At 37.7% G+C, this 18,918-nt stretch overlaps 1 protein-coding gene across 1 annotated transcript in view; it reads right to left on the bottom strand.

Annotated features, from left to right (window-relative positions):
* Positions 1–18,918, bottom strand: part of LOC118558589 (CUB and sushi domain-containing protein 3-like) — a gene marked incomplete at its 3' end in the record, with an annotated part of 433,060 nt that overhangs the window by 72,532 nt on the left and 341,610 nt on the right. Inside the window, exon 6 of the mRNA XM_036129041.1 lies at positions 4,511–4,623. Coding sequence (XP_035984934.1) covers positions 4,511–4,623 — 113 coding nt within the window. The remainder of the gene's footprint in view (positions 1–4,510; positions 4,624–18,918) is intronic.

The following is an 18,918-nucleotide window of genomic DNA, read 5'->3' on the forward strand; positions in this document are numbered from 1 at the left end:
CACAACAGTACACTAGAGTAGAAATATGTGCATGTTTGGACCCGTGGGAGGTATGAAGATACAGTTTTAAGTAAATAACATACCACCATCACCTTTCTACGCATTGGTCCTGTAGCAAACGCAGTGGTATAAAACGCTACGCTAGGCTATCACAGATTTTTTAAATATTTCATAAAATTCTGCAAGAATTCTGCAACTCAGAAACATAAGTACATATGTGGCACTGCTGCATAATTTATAGGAGTGCTATGCAAATGTTGCATCACTCACTGGATGAGAAAGTTGCATAATTATTCTTCAACATTCTTCATTTACCAGGCAGATTATTTATGATGGGGTTTAAAATGTGGTTTGTCTTTTCACATATGGACTCATGTAGAAAGCAGGATTGGATAGATCAACCTGAGGCGAGATAAACAGCTTGACAGCAACTTTAGAATAATCTGCAAGCTACTTATTGTCTACTTTCAAGACATCACCTCATGCATTCGCCTTAGAACTGCATCCAGCATCATGGAAGGTTTTAGGTTTATTGCCATTCTAAATTAAGCAGAAAGATAGTACACAAAATCTATTCATAAGCCTCCAATGTGCTCTTTTACCTTCACCGGAAGGCTCACCTTTTTTTCCTGATCAACCCAAATCTTGCAATAAGCCCGAGAGATGAACTTTTAAACTATTCAGTAGTAAAACTCTGTCTAGATGTTTGCCATTCTACATGTGAAAGTTTTATATTCAAGACTGAACCCAGATCTGTTCTATACTGCTCTCTTCAAAACTCACCACAATTGAAACTGTTATTGGATAACTTCACAATTTTCATATCAGAATCTGTCTTTAATATTGCTTGTGACATCTACTTATATGTCACTGTCTTCTATTGATAATGCCAGGATGTTTTTATGTGACCAGCACACCCTGTAGAAACTGTTTAATAGAGATTTAAAGTGGGGACATGATGTCTGGTATGTTCACCTGGTATACAACTGCAGAAACACTAATTTCATGGGATCTGTCGGGGTCCTTTAAAACTAAATAAGTCAAAAGAGCCTGCAGTCCAAAACTCACAAAAATAAAAGATATATTGTTAAAGTGATTGAAAAAAAATGCTTCCTTGCTTTTGATTTGGTGTTTCACTTAGTGACATTACGACATTGTGACCAGTCAAACGTGATTGTGTTTAAACCGAGACATTACGTAGGTTTATTTTAAGAGATGCTGCAGATCTTTAATGTTTTTAACTTAATATGTAAAATATGTTTCATAGATCACACCAATAAATGTATATTTGACTTAAAGGTAGGCTATAAGTATGCAATGAAAGAATTTGGAAGAATAAAAGCAAAAATAAATAAATAAATCCCTAAAAACACAGAATGGCTGCCAGTTAATATACAGTAAAAAAATGAACACGCTTGCAAACTGACTAGTATAATATTCAAACTCCATGACTTTCAAGTCAGTGAGACTTTGGCTTATTTCTTAGATTCTTTCACTTTTCTCATCACTGTTTTATCGTTACGTACGTTATAAAAAAATAAAAACTAAGATTTTTTTTTTTAATTAAGGGCAACATTTTGGGTGTGAAAACAAATATTATATCAACTCAATCTTAAAAGTTACAAAGTTTTCCTGTTTAAATTGGCCTGTTTTTTTTTTAAATACCACCACAAAATGTATAGAAAAACTAATCAACCAATTGTTCTGATTTTAATTATATGAGATGAAAAGAAAAAACAGTACTACTATGAAAAATTAGAGGTGGGAGATGTAATCAATAATAATTTGATTTTTTCCACATTTCTACTGAGCCCTGCATTTTCCTAATTTCCCTCCATTTTATAGTTTGGGGAGAGTCTATTGTCTCTTTGGTTCTTCTGCAAACCTAAGTTCATATCCTAAATGGCACAGTTTTTTTTTTTCTTGACACAGTAATCCTCCCAGTGGTCACTTTGAAAGCCAGGAAACAAGCAGCGAGGTTTCATCTGGGGTCATTTGCAACTTAATAAGCCCATCATAACCACAGGCTGGATAATTATGCAGAGTTAATATAAAATAACCGCTGAATTAATTGAAGTTTCAGTTACTGTAATTGGTTTAATTGACCAGAGGTCTGCCAGAGACACATGTGAGGAATTCCAAGAAGAATGCAAGACTTCCTCAAGACAACTTTTACCATATAAATATTTTATTCAAATTATCCAATTTAATGTCAAGAACTACTTAAAACAACACACCCTGGAAGGGTTTGTCTTTGCAAAACAGCTCAATCTCAGTCAAATGGGACGGAGAGCCTCTGTGAACATCATCTTGCCACATATTGTCTCAATTAGAATTAGGACATGGCTTTTAGTCATTAGTATGATTTGATCTAGGGCTGATGGCCTGCTGGAAGATGAACTGCCAACCTGGTCACAAGTCTCTTGCAGCTTCTAAAAAGTTTTCTTTCACGATTGCCATGTTTTTAGTTCTGTTCATCTTTTGATTAACTCTGAACAGCCTTTCCCTTCCCTAGTTAACAAAAGTATCTCCAGACTATAATACTCCCACCACCACATGTAATGGTGGGGATGATGTGTTCAGTGTGATTAGCATCCCTCCATATGTAGCATTTTGTAGTTGTGCCACAATTCAAACCTTGCTGGTCAGATGACTAGAGCATCTTCTTCCAGACTCTTATGGCTTGTTTTCAACAATGAGTTTCTTCATGTCGCTCATAAAGGTGGGATTTGTGGAGTATATGATCAAAGGTTAACCCTCAACAGATTTACTGTGGCTTTTTCTCAGATTATTGCCTCGGTCAGTTTAAGTGGACAGCCATGTTTGTGGTAAGGTTGCAGATCCGCCATACCCTTTAATTTCCATCCTTTAATGCTGATGGACTTAGCAGTGCTCTATGAAATGTTGAAAGCTTTAGATATTGTTTTATAACCCAAACCCTCCTTTAAACTACTCCTGCCATGCCTGCAACATTTTTTTTTATCATAATTAGATTTTTTCTATTGCATACGGTATCATTTTTACTTTCGTTACACAGTTGTGTTTCACTTTGAGTTTTTCAATCCCCAAAATAAAAGAAAATAAAAAGACACGCCGTGATTTATGTTTGTGACATGAAAAATTGTGAAAAAGTTCAAAGGGTGTGAAAGCTTCTTCGAGGCTCTCTATTGCTAAGATAGCTTCTGCATTACAAGCATTTTAAGCAGCATTTCAGGATAGAGTTGGCTCGTGTCAGTCTCCTCACTTGCTCATTTCTACTTCAAAAGCCGGTTACTCATGTACCAAATTTTCATGTCAGAGAAGATTAGGAGGGAGAACGTGACTTATGCTTGTGAGGAGACTAATATAAGCCCAAAGACATTAAGATGCTGGCAGCAGCTTTTAGAAATGAGCAAAAGACTATAATTACTGTTTCGGGGGAGAGAGAGAGTGCACTCTAAAAATACACTCGTGTGTAAGAAAAAGGGTGGTAGGAAGACAGGCACTCACGTTGCATCACTGATTGTAAATTACATCAGTCTTTTAAAATGTTGTTTTGATATTTAAAAACGTCTGCAGGTCAATAAATCATGGAGAAGCTGTTCCTGAGTGTGCAAAACAGATAAGCTGTGGTGAGAGAAATGAGTGAAGGGAAGAAGTGCGGCTCAGTGGGAAGCGCCGCCATGCGGGTCACTTGATAAATCTGTAGGTTGTGTCTGCTGACCTGCAGGACAGACGGGTTTTGTAAGCCTATTAGAAAAAGATGCAGAGTTGCAACCAAGTTATAAATAACTTAAGGAAAGCTCTACATGCATAAGGCTAAGCTATCATTACAAGACCACATTTCACCTTTGTTACCCCGCTTTCCTTCACTTTCCCATAATACACCCTGGGATTCTGCATTTTAATCACAGTGGTGCTGCTGGTGCACCGCATGCCTCAGGATTCGAGACAAGAGCAATTTCTTGAGGTACCTATAGCACTGCATGGATTTAGGAGGCAATTTGAGACTGAAACGGAAAGCTGGAGTATTAAGAACAAAAATTAACAAGTGAAGTGTAAATAAAAACACTATCTGTTCCAAGAGGTCAGCACAGAACAGATTCAACTCCCATTATCACCGTTGCGAGAAATGTCTGTTGCCAAATACGTTTCCAACCACTTTCACCGTTTAGGGGCTGCATCAAAGAAAGTCCAACCGTGTGTTTATGAGCATTTGCTCAGGAGAAAACAAAAAGCTAACTGCATAAAAAGAGGACAGAGCGAGGAAGCAGAGAGATGAAAACAAAGTGTTGTTGAGTCAAAAGGACTGGGCTCAAGAAGTGTAATTAAAAGGAGTTATGTGGGGGATTGAATTTCAAACAGAAAAACAAACAAAACAAAAAAAAATGGGGAAGTAGGAAACAAAACAAAAACCTCCCAGGAGTAAATTGAAAGTCAAAAATACAAGCCGTTTATAAGCAAAGGACTATTTGCCACACTTAACCACAATGTGCATATTGTGTGTTTAAATGATTTCTTCTCATCTTACCTTGATAATGTGCACTGAAACCTCGGTAACGGTGGTTGCTGTCGGTCACAAAATGCAGCCGGAGCCAGTTCTTGTTGCTAACGATCGGAGAGGGGACGTTACTACCCGACAACCTGAGGGAGAAAGAAAAAAAATGTGTTCATAAAATGAAACCCACACACATCCCTACACAGGTAGAAAAGTATCTTTACCCCTTAATTAGGCAGTTATATAATAGTTCAATTAAATGGAGACTGATGTGCAGCACGTGTTTAAAAGCAAATGTATTTGTAAACATGTAGCTGTATTATTCTGTAAAAGAAGAAACTAAAGTCTGGAAGACATCTCCAGACATCCAATAACTGATTGAAGAACCCAAACTAAGAAAGATTTTCCCCTACTTTATTTTTCATTTTATCTTTTTTCGTGACTATTAGTCATGCGTACAGTCCCGATGAAAAGAAAGTATTTATCTGGATACAATAAAACGGATTCTTTCTCATGCTTCTAATTTAAATTTTACCTCAAGTGTACAAAACCACACACACCACTGATTCCACCATTTTCACATTTATGAAATTAAGTTGAAACAGAAATTGAGAAGTAGCTGGTGAAATACTAAGTACACCCTTGCTGCCTCTAACGGATTTAAAAAGGCAAATTGCTGCTGATCTAATGTGACTGCTTGATTGATCATGGGAAAAGGTGAACTCTTCTATAACAGCAGGAGCTTTGGCAGTTTGCTGGCCTCAGACACACAAGTGCGTTATCATAAATGCCAAGCCGGAAAGACATCGGGAAGGACCTCAGAGAAGAATTTGTTTGCTGCCAATCAATCTGGGAAGGGTTGCTCAAACAAGTTACTGAAACATTCCAATAAGACCTCAAAGCAGCTGTTGTGAATGATACAAACGGGTCAGGATTCATCCACAATAGTAAAAGAGACTGTCATAAGTCATAAAATGAATGACGAATAAAAATATTGTTTCTACACGATGTTGAATCATGAAGTGTGGCTTTTCCATTTCATCCTTTCTAGTACATTTCAGGTTCATTTTAAATAATTTGCCAGACGTCCTCAAAGGAGGAGCAATTTACATCCACAACACCTGGTGCATTTTGGCAAAAGTCGTTGGAACCTTCTGCTCACCTGACCTGGAATACCTTGCAGTTAAGTGCAGATCATTTAAACTGGCTAGAGAGATGAGCTCTGAGATAATCGTTGCAGTTTACATCCAGCCGAAAGCTAATGCCAAGTTAGCTCTAGAGCAGCTTTACTGCTTTGTTACCGGCCAAATGAACAGTAATCCAGAAGCGGCTATTATAATCGCTGGGGACTTTAACGTCAAGGCTGTGCTCCCCAAGTTCCATAAATATATTAAGTTCCCAACCAGAGACAATAATACATTAGATCAAGTTTGCTGTAACATCCCGACACTTTGGTTCATCAGATCAGATCTCTGCGGACCTGATTCCTGCCTACAAGCCATTGATCTGCAGAACCAGACCGGTGATAATCAACCATTCAGGTTTGGACAGAAGAGGCCTGCTCAGCTCTACAGGACTGTTTTGGAAACACTGACTGGGATCTTTTTAAAGAGGGCGCTTACTTAGAAAGCTAGACGTCATCTATGCTTTACTATATCCATTTCTGCACTGATGCTGTCCTACCCACAAAGACAATCAGAGTGTTTCCTGACCAAAAACCATGGGTGGATAGCGTTCAGATCTGGAGACAGACTGGTCTACAGCAGGGCTAGAAGCGAAGTTTAAATGGCATCCAGAAGGCCAAGCAAAGATACAAGCAGCACATTGAGGGCCACTTCAGCAGCAACAATCCACGTGACATGTGGAGAGGCATCAGAAACCTCACCTTGATGTTGATGCCTACTTGCACACTTTCATCTCTGAATATGTAAATGCACATTGCTGTAGACCAGGGGTGTCAAACATACGGCCCGCGGGCCGGATCCGGCCCGCCGAACAATTTAGTCCGGCCCTCTGGCTTAATGCATTATCATTATAAAAAAAAAAAAATGTATTTATTTATTTTATTTTTTTCCCCAGTGTCCTGCCTGGCAATGTGGCAATAAGAATAGTTGTCTTAATGCCAAAAAGAGCTCATCAGATTTGACTTTCACAAGTGGAGCATTACTGCTTTTGCCATAGTGCTCTGCTTGATTTATGAATGTGAATAGTTTTATTATGATTCATGTGGGGAATATCTCAAATGATATGGACACTACAATGGGAAAGTAGGAGAGGAAAGGAAGAACAAGAAGAAAAGAAAAGGTAAAAGAAAGAGGAGATAAAAGGAAGAGAATGATAAAACAGTTATTGAAAAAAACATGTACTTCGTTTAATTGAAAATATGCAGTTCCTATATAATGCTGTATCAAAACTTAAAGAGTCTGTCCCCTTTTTAATATCCTCCGTATTGCAGAAATGCCCTGTAGATGGCAGCAATGTTGTTTCTTCCAATTCACAAATAGATGTCTTTGTAAACGGTATGACTTCGTCATTGCGTTCTGCATTAGACAATGTAGCTCCCTTGAAAAAGAAGGTGATTATTCACAGGAAGCTGGCTCCTTGGTTTATTTCAGAGCTGCGTTCCTTGAAGCACAATGTTAGGAAATTGGAGAGAAAATGGCGCTCTACACACCAAGAGGAATCCTACTTAATCTGGAAGAACAGTCTATTGTTGTATAACAAGACCCTTCGCAGAGTTAGAGCAGCATATTTTTCATCATTAATTGAGGAGAATAAGAATAATCCTAGATTTCTCTTCAGTACAGTTGCCAAACTTACCCAGAGCCACAGCTCTGTTGATCCATCCATTCCCTTAGCTCTTAGCAGTAATGATTTTATGGGATTCTTCATAAATAAAATTGATTCCATTAAAAATAAAATAATTGGCATCCTCCCAAACATGATTACCTCATCCTCAGTAAGTGAGGCAGCATTGGAGGAATCCTTAGAACCTGCGCAGTGTCTGAACTGTTTAAAAGCAGTAGAGCTTTCTGAGCTATCTAAAATTTTAGCTTCATCTAAACCTTCTACCTGTATGTTAGACCCAATCCCAACCAAGTTGTTTAAGGAGGTATTCCCTCTGATCAGTGGTCCTATTTTAGACATGATTAATGTATCCTTGGTAAATGGATATGTACCACAGGCTTTTAAAGTAGCTGTTATTAAACCTTTACTTAAGAAACCATCTCTTGATCAAGATGAGTTAGTAAATTACAGACCTATATCTAATCTTCTTTTCTTATCTAAAATTCTTGAGAAAGTAGTTGCTAATCAACTATGTGAACATTTACAAAGTAATGACCTACTTGAGGAGTTTCAGTCAGGCTTCAGAGCTCATCATAGCACTGAAACAGCTCTGGTGAAGGTCACTAATGATATTCTCATGGCCTCAGACATAGGACTTGTGTCTATACTTGTCCTGTTAGATCTCAGTGCTGCATTTGATACAGTTGATCACAATATTCTCCTACAAAGACTTGAGCATACTGTAGGGATTAAGGGAAAAGCATTAGGCTGGTTTAAATCTTATCTGTCGGACAGATTCCAGTTTGTTCATGTTAATAATAAATCTTCCTCAAACTCTAGGGTCACTTGTGGAGTACCACAGGGTTCAGTCCTTGGACCAATTCTATTTACTATATATATGCTTCCGATTGGCAAAATTATCAGACAGCATGGGATTAATTTCCACTGTTATGCTGATGACACTCAGCTATATTTATCCATAAATCCTGATTAATCCAATCAGTTACTTCGACTGCAGTCATGTCTTGATGACATCAAAAGCTGGATGACTTTAAATTTCCTGCATTTAAATTCTGACAAGACAGAAGTTGTAATCTTTGGGCCAGAGTCTTCAAAAAATAAAGTTCTTAATCAATCCCTTAATCTGGATGGCATTAACTTGGCCTCTGGTAATAAAGTTAAAAATCTTGGTGTTGTCTTCGACCAAGACATGTCATTTAAATCCCATATTAAACAGGTTTCCAGAGTTTCCTTTTTTCACCTCCGGAATATCGCCAAAATTAGAAACATTCTGTCCAGGAGTGATGCTGAAAAACTAGTCCATGCATTTGTTACTTCAAGGCTGGACTATTGTAATTCTTTACTATCAGGAAGTCCACAAAATGCAGTTCGAAGTCTTCAGCTGATTCAAAATGCTGCAGCAAGAGTTCTGATGAAAATCAACAAGAGGGATCATATTTCTCCAATTTTAGATTCCCTTCATTGGCTTCCTGTTAAATCAAGGATAGAATTTAAAATTCTCCTTCTAACGTATAAAGCCCTTAATAATCAAGCTCCATCATATATCAGAGCTCTGATTACCCCGTATGTTCCTAACAGAGCACTTCGCTCTCAGACTGCAGGTCTGCTGGTGGTTCCTAGAGTCTCTAAAAGTAGAATGGGAGGCAGATCCTTTAGCTATCAGGCTCCTCTCCTGTGGAACCAACTCCCAGTTTTGGTCCGTGAGGCAGACACCCTATCTATTTTTAAGACTAATGTTAAAGCTTTCCTTTTTGACAAAGCTTATAGTTAGAGTGGCTCATACCCTGAGCTATCTCTATAGTTGTGCTGTGATAGGCCTAGGCTGCTGGAGGACATCAGGGTCTAATTTTCTCACTCTACTGATTTCTACTGTTCTTCAGTCTACTGTTCTCCAGTTTTGCATTGTATTACATTGAAATGACTGTCGTCATTTCAGCTTTTAACATTTTGCTCTCTCTCTTTTTCTTCATAGTAGGTACACCTGGTCTGGCGTTCTGTTAACTGTGACATCATCCAGAGAAGACGGCTCACCCGCTACTACCATCTAATGTAGAACAGATTACTAGATCAATGTGTGCTTCTGTGCTTGTTTGTCTGTCTTGTTGTGTCTCTGTTCTGTCTTCTGTAACCCCAGACAGTCGAGGCAGATGACCGTTCATACTGAGCCCGGTTCTGCCGGAGGTTTTTCCTTCCCGTTAATGGGTGGTTTTTCTTCCCACTGTCGCTTCATGCTTGCTCAGTATGAGGGATTGCAGCAAAGCCATGTACAATGCAGATGACTCTCCCTGTGGCTCTACGGTTCCCCAGGAGTGACTGCTGCTTGTCGGGACTTTGATGCAATCAACTGGTTTCCTTATATAGGACATTTTTGACCAATCTGTATAAACTGACCCAATCTGTATAATATGATTGAACTTGACTTTGTAAAGTGCCTTGAGATGACATGTTTCATGATTTGGCGCTATATAAATAAAATTGAATTGAATTGAATATTGTCCACGAGGGGCGCTGTGTTTTAATTAGCAGATTAAGCTTCAGGTGTGAACAATTTTAAATAATTTCTTAATTTTTATCTGTTTGATGTATTTTGTCATGTAGGACAGTGTTTTTAAGTTCCAAAAAATGTCAATAAATGTTTTTCAACATTGTACAATCACTGTGATCAGTTCTTATACATAATGCACAAGTAAATGTTTAACTGAGTAAAAGTATTGTTGAAATTGCACATACTTTTCTTAAAAACGCTGAGGTTATTCATATATTGAGTAAAAGTGAAATTAATTTAATATAAATATCAACAACAAGTCCACATTTATTTGTTCTATTTAATCTTGCAATGAGTTAACTCGTGTGGCCCTCTTGAGATCAGATAAAGCTGAATGCGGCCCCTAAACCAAAATGAGTTTGACACCCCTGCTGTAGACAAAGCCTCAGATCATCACTGTTCAATAAGCTCCCGACTACGTCATTGTCTGTTATCTACGACGCGTAAAAAAAAAAAAAAAAAAATGTCACCCTTTTTTTGCCTTCATTATGTGTAATATGAACTGTAATGTGAACCGAAAGAGATTTTTTGCCACGGTAACACACGGTGACAAATAACATATTCTATTCTATTTGTGTGTTGAAGTGTATTTATAGGTCTCCAAAGGTTTTTATTATTATCATTATTTATTTATGTATTTATTCATTCTTTACCAAATCAATTCTAGTGGTACACCAGGGATGCTTTTAGATTAACTGTGTTGCACTAATTTGCCAAAAAGCCATCACACAGCATCAAGTCATCACTTAGCAAAAATTTGTAGAATATGATCGATCCTCCTCCTACTGTATTCTGAATATCTATAGACAGTGCTTTAATCTGTAAAAGTTATAGTCTATCTTTACAAATGTTCTTTGCAGTCCCAAATAGCATTTTTAAACTCTGACATTGTTCATAAACCACACTGCAATTTACGCACCGTTTCACATCAGATATTTAAACACTAGCTGGAAACACTAAGAAAAAAAGACCACCAGAGTTATTGAAACAGTGTCACAAACTCCAGGAAGATAAACAATGGCTTTTTTTGTTTTCTGCTAATGCTAACCCAATTGTCATTGTTGTTGTCGTTAAGTTTAATTTTTTTGTATGTTAAGATTAGATCGGATAATCTGGGCAGATTTGTGCCGATCTTCGTTTTGGTCACACACTTCAGTGTGAATAGTTGCAAAACCATCTGACACATCTAGGAATGTATCTTCACAACAGCCCTTTGTCCTTGTTCTTTCTTTGCTTTCTATGTATCCATTCATGTAGGCACTCTCCCCGTTATACTGTATTATTCATGTTTACAGCATTTCTTTCATTTTCCACAAGGACATTATTACTCTGAGCACATTGTGTGAATATTCAATTTGTTCCTATATTAAAACGAGAGTAGAACCATAAATCCACACAAAGCTCGTGAATGTGACATTTAAATATTTAACACTGTGCTCAGAAAGCACTTAACAACCCTAAGCTACAAGATGAAGGTATAATCAGAAAAAAATATATCTTGCAGTAGCTGAAGGAAAGTTTAGTCTGAAAATGTAAGCAATCAGTACCTTCGCAGCTAGGGGCAGAAATTACTGATCTGCAACTAAGGTCTTTTGAAATGTACCCACCGTAACAGCATTAGTCTCATGTATGAATGTTCATAAAATATGAAACAAGGCCATGGAACCTTTCCAACTACTTGCATGGATAATTAAAGCCTAAAACCAAGCAAAGCTATTACTTTAGTGAAAACATCAGCAGAGAAACTACCTGATGTATCATGAATCGTCCCCATGTGGACCATTTTTATTGTATTATTGAACCATTCATCTATGCTGATGGCTTCTGTCTCTAACTGTTAATGTTCAACAAAGACATCTGCAATAAAAGCACTTCATGGAAACCCTGAGGTATAGATTATCTTCAGAACTGTTTTTTAAAGTAGCTGCTGTTGGTGTCCCATGAATTGACAGCAATACTAATGTAATGTGTAGAGAGTGCAATGTCACAAAGTTTATTTTTAAGCATCTGACGGGAGACGGTTGTATTAAGTTAATGTTTTCATTTTTTTACTAAGATTTCTTATCTTTATTTTCCTTGCTATGTTGTTCAGTGACCTGGAATGGCATCAATGTCCTTGTGTTATTTATACCTCTTTAAATATGACTTTTGTTTCTGAACTTGAATTTGGGAAGGAAGAGAGTATACAACATGCTGCCCTAAGTTATGAATTTGCAATTATTTATATCATATAAGAGCAAAATATATAGTTACAATTAAGCCTTCTTCAGAAGTTGACTTTAAATTATCTTCATCACACCAAGAAGTTTCTTTCTGAAACCAAGGCTGATTCTCCTACTGATATTTCAACCTTCAGGATTAACTCAAGTGTAGAACTTCTGGGGCATAGTGACGAGGGGCATTATAAATAAAGACGTTTCCCACTTTTCTGCATTACCACATCCGCTTCAAATTTCTGACCTATCACACAACCTTTTTGTAAAGAAGTACCCTGAGGGAGAGAGCATATTTGTCATTTCTTGCAGCGTACCTGCAAGCTTTGAGATTGGACTAAAATCCCCAAAGCCAAGAAACAAGTTGAAACATCTAAAAGTTCATGGGATTATGACACTTCTAGAATTCATCTGTTATGAAAACTGTTCAAAATGGTGCACAGTCAGGTGCTTCGTTGTTTCATTTCAAAGTATTTACAAAACGCATGTGCTGGCTGGGTGTTTGTTAAAAACCTAAAGAGTAGGCAAGTAATCACCAGCTTTATTCTCGGCAATGTCATATCGATTTGTTAGGATGACGATTCGATATTTGCAGATATCACACAATCTGATTCCATGCGATTTCCATGAAATTCAATTCACAAGTCTGCGAACGTTATATCATCTGCCCATCTAGAAAAATTATCTAACCTTTATAGCAATTTACCAAAAAAATAAATAATAAAAACTAATGATTTGATGATTTGACTGCTATTTCTAAGCTCTTACAGGCATCAGGCATTTAAACCAATAACATTATTTTTTCTATTTAAAAATAATAATAAATATAATTATAATAATCACCACCTGTTTCCTATAATTTCATGGCCTTGTGAATTTCAAAATAAAGGTGTATCTTATAAATGACAAAATTTATTGATAAATTAATTTTGTAACAATGCAATTGGATCATTAATCATTTAATCAATATATCAATATAGATCAGTGTATTGTTACAGCCATACTAAAGAGGGTGTAAAAGTTCAGAATTTTTTTTTTGCTGATGTCTAGTGTACTTCTAGCATTGAGTGTGTTGTTTTTCAAGTAAGCAAGCAGCCTCCTGCATTTCATTTAGGGCTAGACCTATCGAAGGTAAAGGGACAAAAAAAAAAAATACTAAGCTTGAAGGAGCCAGTTTTCTGTGTGTGTATATCTTCAGGAGAGAAAGAGCAAGTGGAGAGTTGCCAGAAAGAGCAAGGGAACATCACTGATTAAATACACTACTAAAAGAGCATCTCTTCCTCTCTCCATTTCTGTGTCTACCATCCTGCCATCCATCCATCCTGTAAGGCAAACATACAATGGGAAAAGAGGGAGCAAATAAAAGAAGCATGGGGTGAAAAACGGTAGGAGCGGACATAGATCAGAGGCGCTTAGACAGTGAGGGGAGAAAGTAGTGGAAGCTGGGAGGAGAGAGAGAACCAGGCAGAATATGACCGAGGTACATCACTTTATCTGCTGGCTATTTAATTATTCATCTCAGTACCTAAGAAGTGTAAAGCAAAATCACACAAAAACAAAAGGCGACAGCTGATCCCAGTGTGGGTAATGTATAAATAAGAGATTAAAAAACATATTTAAAAAGCAATTTTCTGCCGCACTGAACACATGACAAAAAATATCGTATGACAGCAAGAGCTATGAACTTTCTATGTTTCAATTTGAAGATTATATCAATTGGTCTACAGTGAGCGTGTGCGTTGGCATGGGGATATAGGAACTTGCTTCATTCCCAGAATGTAACATGTTCTGGTATTTGATGTGCAAAAAATGTTCTTCAAAAAAATCATGCAAATGCACTTTGTAATACATCTTCCTTTTATTGTAATTTAATCACATTCTGACATTTCTTTTTGGCATAAACTATTTAAATCTCTTATTCAGGTTACGTTGAATCTGTTAAAAAACAACCCAGTGTTAAAAGGAGCAGAGAGTTTAAATGCAAACCCAAAATATCTCAATGGTTCATGCTTTATGTTATTTGGCAAGATGTCCATGAAGAGGTCAGGGTCTTTAATCCAGTCCGGTGTATGTACAGTTATCTACATTGTTTATCTGGCTTGGTTTGTAAAAACGTTATTGACATTTCAACTTCTTTTCTCCTAGCCTAGTGCCCTTTCCTTTCCTAAATCTTCTAATATATCCTTTCTCCATAAGTTTACAGAATTTTAATAAATCATAAGATCAAAGAATAAGTCACAGCTGCACACAGGCAGTGAAAACCCTTCCTCATAACTTGCTGTTGTCTTAATGTAAAACATAATGACCAGCAGAAAACATTTATAATGTCTATGAAACCACTTTACTTCTTCTACCAGGCTTAAAATGCATTACAATGATAGTGATTTACTCCATGAAACTCCCCTGGTGAGTTTCATGGAGTAACTCTTGGAGTTTCAAGGCAGGTTCACTTGTATAGCAATTCAAAGTGCTGTACATGAACAGAATGGAAGAAAAAAAAGCATACAGAGAAAAGCACATTGCAGTGGAATTGTAGCAGCAGGTCAAGATAAGTTGGATTACAAACTTAATCTAATGATGTTTCATTTAACATTCAAAGGCAACTCTAAACAAATAGGTTTTTAACCTTGATGTAAAGGACTTCAGAGAATCAGGACTGTTACAGTCTTCTATGAATTTGTTGCAGATAAGTGTAGCACAAGACATGGATGATGCTTCTCCATGTTTGATTCTGGTTATGCAGAGTAGACTTAAATCAGAAGACCTGAGTGGTCTGGAGGGTTGACACACTGACAAAAAGTCTGCAATGTATTTTCGTGATACGCCATTCAGTGGTGTCTAGACGAACATAAGTATTTTAAAATATGTTCTCTGAGATACAAGGAGCCAGTGTAAGGACTTTAGAACTCGGTTGATGTGCTCTACTTTCTTAGTCTTAGTGAGGACTAAGAGCAGCTTTCTGGATCAACTACAGCTGTATGATCAACTTTTTTAGGCACACATGATGCAGTGATTAAATTTGCTAAAGATAAATGCATGGATTAGCTTTTCGAGATCCTGAGCTGAGACATTAATCCGTCAATCCTGGAAATGTTCTTCAGGTGATAGAAAGCCAACTTTGTAACTGTCTTTAGATGCCTCTTAGGGTTCAGGTCTGACTCCATCATTACACCCAGATTAGGCCTGAGTAGTGGTTATCAGATGAAGGTATGTGCTAACTCTTGATCACTCCTCCATTGATCCAAAGATTATTACTTCTGTTTTGTTTTTATTCAACTGTCGAACATTTTCGCACATCCATGCATTGATTTCTTCAAAGCTTTTACTCAGTGCTTGAATGGGTTCATGGTCACCTGGTGACATGGTGATGTAGAGCTGTGTGTCGTCTGCATAGTCATGGTAACTGATGCTTTTTTTTATGATGTGAGCTAGAGGGAGCATGTAGATATTGAATAGGAGGGGACCCAGGTTGGACCCATGTGGAACCCCACATGTGATTTTTGTGGTCTCTGATGTAGAGTTGCCTACTGAAACACAGCTTTTTCAATCATCTTTATGATAAAGGGGAGGTTTGAGATGGGCCTGTGGTTCTGCAGTATTAGCTTGTCATAATGATTGATAATTGTTTTTAGGGTCTGGAGGAAGACACCTGGCAGAAGGGATGTGTTTATTATCTGAGTCAAATCACACTTTATGACAGGGTAAACTTTCTTAAAGAATGCTGTGGGTAAGACACCGAGACATCATATCTTGATGGGGAAAAAAAAAAGAAATTGCTATATATGGCATAAAATTCCTATTTGCCATCTGATTGATGGTTTTGAAAGGCAAAGTTACTGTAGAGGATAATAATAAAACTTTTGATTTTCATTTATAGTTGAAGTGTATATCTTTCCTTTATAAAGCAGGGAAATGACACTTAATCAGACAATCCGTCTTAATGACGTCCCCTAATTAAGACAGGTGGGAAGTGCCATACACATAGACAACTAAACACACTTTAAAAGATATGGAGAAGCAGGAGAAAATGCATTTCAACAAGAGTCCGGACACAAAACACACATTCTTACACATTCTGTACACATGAACCGCAGGAGTGCCGGGCTGAATATAGTCATGTAGAGTCATCATCAATCAGTGCACAGAGACAGAAAATTCCCACCATCTTTGTGTGTGTGCACACAATTTATTTATCTGTGCATTTAGGTAATTGTGTGTATTGTTTGGTTGTTCGCGTGTGTGTGTGTGTGTGTGTGTGTGTGTGTGTGTGTGTGTGTGTGTGTGTGTGTGTTGGGGCTTGCGTAAGCGTGCCTGCTGTGTCACTCTCCATCATTTTCAAGTGGGCAGGCAGTAATCAGTGTTCACAATAGGACCCAGCTCTGTCTCAGCTCCCCCTCTCCGTTACCTCATCTAAATTTTTCTCCTCCTCCCAGCTCACCTCCTCACAGGCTTGCCAGCGTGAATGAGCCAGGTGTTTTAAAAGTGGGCTTTTCACACTAATGCCCAAAATAAAGCACATGTGGGTGACTAAGGACAACAAAAAATAGCAAAATACAACTTTGGAATTAAGTTTATAAGAACTGCAATAACAGAAGTTTGGACTTAACTTTCCAAGGATGGACAATGTCACTTAAATTACTTTCCTTATATGGTTATAATGATAAAGCAGTGAACACTCTCAATAATTAAGGTTAGGATTTAGTATGAAAGAAACGGAGCGGCCAAAGGAAAACCCTGAGTTTGTTTTAATTTATTCTCTGTACTATACTTTTATCTCAAATTTATGAAATTAGATGAACATTCTTCTTGACACTGAGGATAATACAGCACAGGCATGAGCTTTTTGCGGATCACCTCGTTGGTTCTTAAATACTCTTCATGTGTCAAACTGTGTAAAAATTGGGTGTCAAAATGTGACATAACATTAGTTAATCCTTAAGGGTTGAAGCTGCTTGATGTCTGAATAACTATGGAGTGAGGTAACTTAATCGTATTTGTCCTGAAAATTGTCATGTACTTGGCTGAAAATAGGACGTATTTCAACAAAAGGTTCAATGATAAACTTTTGGCCTCTATAGAGCACGGGTCAAACAGCATTGGTGAAGTCAGTAATGCTCACAAGAATCTCTAGAAATGCTCAAATACCTTATTACTGTTATACAATTAATACAAAAAAATTGCATAACCACACTAAAATACAGACCTATAAATTGGAATATTATTTCACTGACTCAACTGCATTTCGGGTTTGGCTTCTGGCACAATTAAAAACGACAAGGTATGTATGATGGGGGAACTAATTGGCTGTGGCTTAAACTGACTCCGCATCACGCTTCAGCGGACATCCCCTTCTGGCCAGGTCCCTCTGGTTTGACTTAATAACTTTTGGAAAAGGTTGCTTTCTGTGGGAATATACACTGTCTGTTTTACTGCCAACTTACAGGTGACCTGTGAAAAAAAGCGTCCCTGCAGCGATGACACGAGTTCGCCGTAATTAAAGTGACAGTCTTTTCTAATTCAAACATTTACAGATTTATTTCAGGTCCATTTCAAGCAAAAAAAAAAAAAAATGCTGAGCTGTAAAGAATACGGCCATACTGTTGAGTACATCAACAGCCAGACCGGATAAAAAATTATCATATGAACACAAGCCAATCTCAGATCTATAATCCTTTGAAATCTGTCACATTTGTCCCATTATATCAAAAAAAACTCCAATGTATTTTACTGAGATATCATGCGAGACATAAAGTTGTACATAACTGTGATATAGAGGAAAAGGGTACAGGAGTAAGGAATGGAAAATTGTAAAAGGGTGCCCTAAATTCACATTCAACCCACATACACTCCAATACCCCGAAATAAAATGAAAGCATTTGTCATCAGAAGATACCTAATTGGAAAATTGCAATGCTTGGTGCCTGCACAAGCGGAAGCCCTTGTGAGGAAATGACCTATTTTGAGTTTTTCCTTATCGTGTGCTGATGAGTATAACCTGACTTTGTTTGCATAACTCTAATCTAATTATCACACTAATCTAATTACAGACTTACTTGATTCTAAGAGTATTCCATTAAGCTGTTTACATGCCTGCCAGACATAGATTTATCTTGATTGCTCATCTTAACACATATTGCATCCGGGGTTACTGAATTAACCAAGTTTTTTCCCCCTTCCTCTCTCAAGTCAACAAAAAATGAGAAAAATGTTATTTTAAAACAAAAAGGCACTTCAATTTTCAACCGCTCACTGGAGATTTTATAGGAATAATCCTGTTTGACCAGATTTAGGATGGTAATGCCAATCCTTGGAAAAAGACAGTTGCTCTAAAAATTAACATTCACATATACTGGGCAATCTGCTCTGAGCAGAAAAAAATCAGATTGGACAGATTAAGACAAACGTATTGGTGTTTACATCTCCAATCAACTTCCTTCTGTAACTAATCTCACATTTTCACTATGTTAAACTTTTGTGACATCAGAGAACCAAACTATGAGCTGGCTGCTCTGCGTGGCTTTTGTTGACTTGCTGCATGATCACATTTTTAGCTTCATGTGCAGATGGCAACTGTCAGTTTCTCAGAGATCGTCTGTCCTTCTGTGTTTTTCTCAACTCCTCTCAGTGTCCCGGTCTCTTTCTATCTACACCTCTTTGCCCCCCATGAGTCGCCCTGATGGCTTTTTTTCCCTGCGTCTCCCTTTCCACTCCTCTTGTCCTGTCAGGTCTCATCTCTCCCCCCCCTTGTCCCCGATCCTGCCCCTCTGCTTTCTTCTCCACCTTGCCTTTCACCTTCTTACCTTTCATCTTCTTTTCTCTTCTGGCTCATGTTGTCACCCAATCGCCCCTTTTCGGCTCCTCGTTTCTGCCCGTCC

The sequence above is a fragment of the Fundulus heteroclitus genome, unplaced genomic scaffold (genome assembly GCF_011125445.2).
Source record: "Fundulus heteroclitus isolate FHET01 unplaced genomic scaffold, MU-UCD_Fhet_4.1 scaffold_131, whole genome shotgun sequence".
NCBI classification, from domain to species: Eukaryota; Metazoa; Chordata; class Actinopteri; order Cyprinodontiformes; family Fundulidae; genus Fundulus; species Fundulus heteroclitus.